General features: G+C 40.7%; 1 protein-coding gene across 1 annotated transcript in view; it reads right to left on the bottom strand.

The window, feature by feature from the left end:
• Positions 1-296: 296 nt before the first annotated feature.
• KLF6 (Kruppel-like factor 6) overlaps positions 297-7,770 on the bottom strand; it is a 9,147-nt gene continuing 1,673 nt past the window's right edge. The window contains exons 2-4 of the mRNA XM_009325545.1: positions 5,434-6,007; positions 3,580-3,703; positions 297-3,152 (exon numbers count right to left, since the gene is read on the bottom strand). Coding sequence (XP_009323820.1) covers positions 3,101-3,152; positions 3,580-3,703; positions 5,434-6,007 — 750 coding nt within the window. The 3' untranslated portion in view covers positions 297-3,100. The remainder of the gene's footprint in view (positions 3,153-3,579; positions 3,704-5,433; positions 6,008-7,770) is intronic.

Here is a 7,770-nt window from a genome sequence, read left to right as displayed (position 1 = left end):
CCTCTCCAGAACAAACAATTTGGAATAAAGGTGTGGTCTTGCAGTAACAATCGCATTAACTATTTATTCTGCTAAGACAAAAGATGAGTCAACGACAGCTTTTCAGATATGGAAGAACTTTTAGTTTCTACTGCCAAAATTATTTTCTCATCAGGGCTTGTCTTCCACAAAGTGACCTGACCCAAAGGTGTTTGTACCTGCGACCAGGTGACTCAAGGCAAAGCACTGACATAGTATTTGACATAGTTTGGCATGTAGGACATCAGAGAGAAGAAAGATGAAACCAGACACATGATGCTGATAAGAATTTCTTTTTATGTTATTCCAATAAAAAATACATTCATACAGAAATATAACAATCTTGCAAAAAACAATTTCAAATAAAATCTTGTAAAACAAAATTTTTACAAAAATCTTACAAAGAGATTCTTTAGATAACAGGGTGCTTCAAAAACAAAAAAAGAAATTTCACTAATAGAAACTTTTTCTTCTTAAATTTCAAGCAAAAATGTTTTATTTTTTTTTTTATTTTTCAGCTTGATTGAGGCTCAGTTATCACCTGAACAAAATGTACTTGCTTATTAAGAAAATTACAGGCATTTGACATATGGCACACAGCCCCACCCCATCCACACAAGTCTGATGGTATTTCACAATTGAGACAAGCCAGTGCAAGTTTAATTTTTGTTGTTTGGGGTTGGTTTTTTTGTTTGTTTGTTTTTGCTTTTGTTTACTTTCTTGTTTATAAGAATTATGGCTAAGCCAAGGACAATGCAAACAAGGAGTTAAAAACACAACAAAACCCAACCCTAAATAGAAATCCATTTTCTGGGAAATTTTGTTTGTTTTGGGGAAGAAAAAAAAAGTGCATTTTCAGGCAATTTAAACCAAAAAAATGAAATGAGAATGATTTAAGCCTGTGTGTTCCTTAGAACCAGATCACTTGCATATACTTTTTTTTTTTAAAACCACTTATCTACATACATTTCCAGGAAGATATACCAAAATATTCGCATAGTAAGCAAGACCAATAATAAATAGAAAAAGAAACAGGTCACATGTTTCATTGCATCAACTGTAGTGAGCTGGTTTAAAAAAAAAATAAATACTGCTTTTGGACAGACTATTTCTACTCTAGGAAAAAACAGTCTTTATTTCAGCTGAACTATGTAAAATTAGAGCTCAACCACCACAACGACTAGCTCACTCACAGGTCCTCCAGTAAGCTGGAAGGCCAAAACCCAAGTGTACTTCATCTGCACACAGCTAATATTCTTTTAGCATGCCAATATTCTGTTCATATCATTCTTAAATGGCCACAGATACGCTATTCCAGACAACCTAATAACTACAAAACACAGTCAGCAGTCTGAGAAGGACTGAATGCCAACAAAGCCTTTAGCATACCATTAAGCTAAAGGTAAAGCCTCTAAAAATGCTAGATTTTAATTAACTGTATCTTTCATTTCTTTGTCTCCTTAATGACCGTATTGCGGGAGGGGAGAGGGAATACTTTGATGGGCTGTGGCATTTTCTAGCTATGTGTTCTAATTTTTTTTCCTTTTAAAAAAAATATTTATATATTATCTATATATATACACACATACACAGACTGTACACACAAATATACATACACAATTATTTTTCTGCCCACTTTTAAAAAAAAAGTAATATAGTTTCTTTCTGTATGACCAACAGATAGCTAGATATATAGATGTGAAACTTGTGCCTTTTAAGCAAATACATCTTTTAATACTTCTGTATCTTTAATATGTATGAAAACTCGACATATTAAGTACAGTTGGGGTGTGTATGTACACAGTTGTTGTGCAAGGTCAATATAAAAAAAGTCTCAAGGTGGCAGAACTGGTCAGGTATTCAATTGGCATATGCATTATACTGTAACACAGTCAAATTGTCTAAGTTAAACAAATACTGTACTGACATGAATGACTTTTCTCTATATTTGTCTTCATGAAGGAGGACCCTGGAAGTAACCTTTTTTTTCCCTCATATTATACATTTAATACAGTACAATGCCAGGTGAAAAGAGAGCCTTAATAAAGCATGCATCACCCATACCCCTGTATAAGACCCCCTGCAAGAGAAGGTCACTTGCATAAGGCACCATTATTAAGGTCAACAGTGCATTAACAGCTAGAAAACCAGAAGTTAGTCCTCAAGGCATAAATAAGAGAAAAATTAGCTGCATGAGAAAAATCAGTTTCTAACCAATAGTGGTTTTATCCACCCAACAGAAAAAATTATTCTTGTTCCATACATTATGTAACATTAGACCAATTGTATTTTAGCTGCTCTTAACTGGAATCAAAACTGCAGTCCTGATTAAAGAATGGAAAAGCATATAGTTCCCCGGAACCATGCAATAACCTTTGTATTATAATGAAAAGTTATAGTTGTGTTACATTTGTAAATACACAGCTTATACAATGGATTACAAATGAGCTCTGTAGCAAGTAAAACAAGCTACTTGACACATTGCACGTTTAATAGCTGCACCAGACACCTAAAGCTCCTCTCACACAGGAACGGGGAGGTCCCCCATCTCCATTCTGGCATCCTGACTCTTTTTATTCCCCCCTTTCCCCTCTCCGTTTTCCCTCTAAAAAGGTGCAGACACCCCTCCCCCCACCCCTTGGAAATGATTGGTGGTCGTCCCATCTCACGAGATATTCCTCACATACAAGACATTCAGACTATTTTTTTTCTCTTACAGTTATAAAACAACCACAAGAAAAAAAATGTGCCTCAGCATACAGTCATCAAGAGATCCTCATTGCATACAGTCGCCCAATCATTAACATTCTCAGTGCACATGCTCACGGCAAAGGCTTAGGAGCCACTCAGAAGGTTAGATACCAGTGTATGAGTCCAGGAAACCCCAAACATCACGCACCGCGGTTGCTATGCCGTTTCTTACATGACTTATTAGCCCTCAAAAGACCTGCAAGGAAGTGAGGTCCTGGAGGCAACTGGGTAGGGTGCAAAATGGCATGCTTTGGCTGGAACACGCATCCCTCTGCTCAAGGCTCTTCAACCTTGACGCCTCTTAGCCCGCAGGATTCACCTCTTGACCCATTCAGAGGTGTCTCTTCATGTGAAGGGCCAGGTGGTCAGACCTGGAAAAACACCTGCAAGACAAGAGTCAGGTTGCGCATTAGCCCATGGTTGCTGGCACGCACGACGTGATACGTGTGGGTGAGGCACCCCCCCCCTTGCTCTGCTGCTCCAAAACATGGCTTTTGGAGGAGGGATTTGGCATTCCCTGGACACACAGGAGCACTCGAGGTGCCTGGGGGCACCCAGGAGCTCTGCAGATGGGTGGTAACACTAGGGACTTCTCAATGCTCATCTGCAAAATCAGGCTACAAACCACATCCCAAAGATTAGTAAAGCGGAAGGTTTTTTTTTCCCCAGTCTAAATACACAATAATCCCTTAAAAATACCAGACACAGTTGTGTTCCCAAATGATTCCTTCACAAGTGAAAAGCAGCCAAGACTCACTTTCAACAAGCATTAAAAATAACTATTTAAAAAGGTGCACTTCAGTCACATACCTGTCACAGTGACTACATTTAAAAGGCTTGGCACCAGTGTGCTTTCTGAAGTGTCTGGTTAATTCATCACTTCTTGCGAAACGCCACTCACACCCTTCCCATGAACATCTGTAAGGCTTTTCCCCTACAAAGAAAGCAGATTACACGTTAGTCATGACTTCATTCAAAGAAGGATAGGTGCTATCCCATTCATTTTCTATGTAAACCTCCTCCACCCCCCAAAGACAGCCAATTTTATTTAACCTATCTGAATGCTTCAGAACACGTCGGCAAAGAAGGCTTGCAAAATTCATCCACATGATTCCTACTTAACTATTTTGCTGCAACAGCACATCAAATAATCTCATTCTTATTAAAAAAAAAAAAAAGCGATTAAACAGGCTCACAGGAAACAAAGAAATCCAACCTTCTACCATTCCTGTTCATCTGTAATGGCAAGCTTACTCCCAAACAGGCATCATTCCCCTCATAAAGGTGATTAAAGACAGCACAGCTAGGCTCCAAAATGCAATTAGGCTACTGTATTGCATCAAAGTCTTCTGTCACTCACTCATCTGCATAACATGCAACCTCCTTTCTGCTGAGCCACATATTCTTGGAAAAGCCTGCACACCACTTTGAACACTGCTATTTCAGCATTCAAGAAATACCACTTCCATTCACAGGAACGTTCTCAGCCAGACAGCACCAGGACAACAGTTCTGCAATACTTCTGAGGCCGGCAGCTATTTATGTCTGCTCAACCACCACGGTTTCAGTGGAAGTTGTTCTTTCCTCTTAAAATAATCTTGTTTTATCTGACTTCTGCATGACAATGGGAGCATCCAAGCTTGCTCAGACTTCCCAAAAAAGCCACAAAATGCTGAGCTCATGAGTCAAAATAGGACCTTTTCCTTGAATGCTCTTTCCACATCTTGGGGGGAAAAAAAAAACAACAACATGTAGGTCTTTGGATTGGTACACCAAGAACGCCACGCCAATTCCTCACGTTAAGCAATGACTATTGAGCCAAGGCGCAGCTCTACATATCTAATTGCTGTCATAAAGAGATGTCAAATAATAATGCTCAAACAAGCAAATCGGCACGCTACTTCAACCATAAAATATTTATGACAGCCCTGAAGTGTCTATCTTCCTCACTTTCTTTCCCAATAACACCAAGGATTGTTATTTTTAGTTCAGGTTCCATAACAATAAAATGCTGTTGCTCAGTATGTTGGGATGAAATTATACAGTAAATCATACATTTGTAAGTCCAATTAGGCAGATACATTAGAAGGACTACAACACACTGTGGTTTTCCAAGATTTTTGCCGATAATGATGGCGCACAAAACTGTTAAATGGTTTACAACTATAGCTATGCTTTATATAATCAAGGCCTTGGGATGTCTGATTGAATAGACCCAATGTAGACCGACCCATGAAAACAAGCTCTGACAGTATTTAGTGATCTGGCCGACTTTTGGATATGACGTTCCATTTTTTGCAAGAAAGTCTCAGCTCGCTTTCGCTTTAGCAATAAATGTCAACAAAGGTCTAGCGTCTATTTTGGCTAGACCTTTGCTCCTGAAGACCGCATGCCGCTGCAGCTTCCCAACGATTGCCTATTTAGACGAGTGGCTCCTGTTTGCTATGACAGTGGACTAATCTACCACCAACTGTCTCAGGTTGAGCTCGCTTACGAAGAGAATGAGGAAGTGATGTCATCCATGCTGGTAAGCCTCTACTACTATTACATCATCTCTCCAAACCTGGGCTCCCACCCAGTGGTTGTGTAAGCCTGTGACACCACCACCATCAGGGGTATTTCCTACGGTACTTGCCAACTCTTAATAAGCATACGGTTACTAACCTGTATGAGTGCGCTGATGTGCTTTCAGATGTGAACTTTTGGTGTAAACTTTCCTGCAACCGTTAAAATGACACCTGTGAACACGCCTTCTGCCATCTGGCGAGGTGTCACCATTGGCGGGTGTACCTTTTTCTGCAGTCTTTCCAGCGGTACCGGTACGAATTTTCCCTGGTGAATGCAACTCACCCGGCGTACAATTCCATAGCTGGGAAGAAGGCTCCTTGCTCAGCTCAGGAGACGAAGGGGGAGTGGAAGTGACAGATGAACTCAAGTTTCCTGAACTGGCTAAAACATCACTTATAGGGTCAGAGGTAAACTTTGTCGTGGGCGAGAGCTCCTCAGAGCTGTCTGAAGATTCGCTGCTCACGTCAGAATTCAAACTGTTGGTCTCTAAGTTCTGACTAGTAAGATTGTCCTCTTTTGGGACACACGTGCTCTTCAGTTCAGATTCCTCCTTTTTCTCACGTGCCAGAATTATTTTGGTCCAGAGATCCTCTTGGCTATCAAATTTGATTTCAGAGGCAGAAACATAACAGGGTTCACTTTGAAGATACCGTTCCAGCTCCAAACATGTCTAGGTGAAAGAGAAGGAAGAAAAAAAGAGAAAAGTTACAAGCTTGCTTAAAAATAAACCCAATTGTATTTTACACTTCAAAAAGCATGCAGGAGTGTAATACGTTCGATTTGAGGTTCCTAGGTTCAAAACAAATTAAAGGCTCCTCCAGCCGTAACTAGGTGACTGTTACGATGAAAAGAAATCAGTTTTCGAGACCTGGGCAGGAGTTCAAACGCACAGCTGAAGGTGCAAGTCAGCTTTGGTTTCCAAAATAGCATTCTAATGAGTCAGTCAAATTATCATCACTCTCATCATAAAATCTGTGTTTTCAGTAGGCTGACGTTGAAAAGGACCATAAAGAACAACAACAAATAATTACACTTCACTCTTGTGCCTTGTCTAATTTCAAGTTGTTTTATATCTCTCTCACACAAACACGAGGCTGAAAGAACCCAGCTGAACACAATGTGCTCTGACACGCAGTTAAAACCCAAACGCTGTGTCAGAAAACAAAGCCACATTTCAGCATGGCTGCGGAGCTGCGGGTCCGTCTTCTGGGGACATCAATGGAGCAGCAGACATCCTCCCATTTCCTGTGCATGAGAACGCAGCACACTCGACTTTCAAAGAATGTCATTTCCAAGCGTACTGGCATGCATGCCACATAACTCCAACTGCTCCCGTGCGTGTTTGGAGGAACACGGGGAACTTCAACAACAGAGGAGAGGGGAGGAAAAAGTTCCAGCATAGACGTGTTCTATTCTATAGGATGCAAAACGGGAAATTACTCTGAAGTCCTGCTAGGAGTCCCACAATGAACAAGAACTTTATCTACTGGCCAAGAGTGCAACTGTATGAGTCATCTCTTTCTTTCACGCAATGCCAAAGGAGACTTCCTTTTAAAACCCTGACCATCTGCCAAGAAAGTACTCTGTTCAAATATACATGCAACAGTACATGGACAACTTCCCCCCCAGCCGCATTCCCCTCTACTCCATGAAACGAAACAAAACAAAAAACAAAACCATCCTAAATGGGTGAAGCTGTGGTTTTCAATTTCAATTCACGCTGCTGACTTTCTAGCCATTTTCAGAGAACAAAAAAAAGGCTATGAACTGTTATGGCAACAAGCTGATGTTTTGGGATTATTCTTTCCAGTATAGGAAGTGATCCATATGGAAGCGTTACACAGAAAATGGGCACACCAAGTTTCCATACCAAACTCTACTTATTTTAGCAAGATCATCTCTTCCAAACCCGGTAGCAAAACCTGATCCCAAATGCCACACATTCCCCTCACAGGCCCTTCCCATCTGTCCAAGACCGGAGCTGCCATGGGAGCAGCCTCCTTTCTCCCCCAGCACCGCTCAAGTAAACTGGGTCACATGTTCTGGCCAGGCTAGGAGCGTGGGCAAAAATAGGGAAAAAAACCGAAAACCAAACAGCCCCGAAACCAAACCCACCGGTGCACACAATATTTATGCATTTGTCTATAATTAGGTGGGTGGTTTGCAATGCACGTTAAAAACAAAAAAGGTTTCGACAGGGACAACACAATAGTGTATTGATTTTCCATGAAAACAGGTAAAAAAACATTTATTAAGATCTTGTTAAACTTTCATATTCCCAGCTAATTTAAATTCCTCATTAGGTAATTAGTAATGGGGACCAGAGTGAAGCTCCGAGTTTAAATGCCTCTGAAGGCTACTGGGAACGAGGGCTGGCCCTTCGCCAAAAACCCAAATGCCTGAAGGAAACTACTTAGCTCCATTTCAATCACG

The sequence above is a fragment of the Pygoscelis adeliae genome, unplaced genomic scaffold (assembly GCF_000699105.1).
Source record: "Pygoscelis adeliae isolate BGI_AS28 unplaced genomic scaffold, ASM69910v1 Scaffold175, whole genome shotgun sequence".
Taxonomy (NCBI): domain Eukaryota; kingdom Metazoa; phylum Chordata; class Aves; order Sphenisciformes; family Spheniscidae; genus Pygoscelis; species Pygoscelis adeliae.
This window is presented reverse-complemented; position numbering and strand designations above follow the sequence as displayed.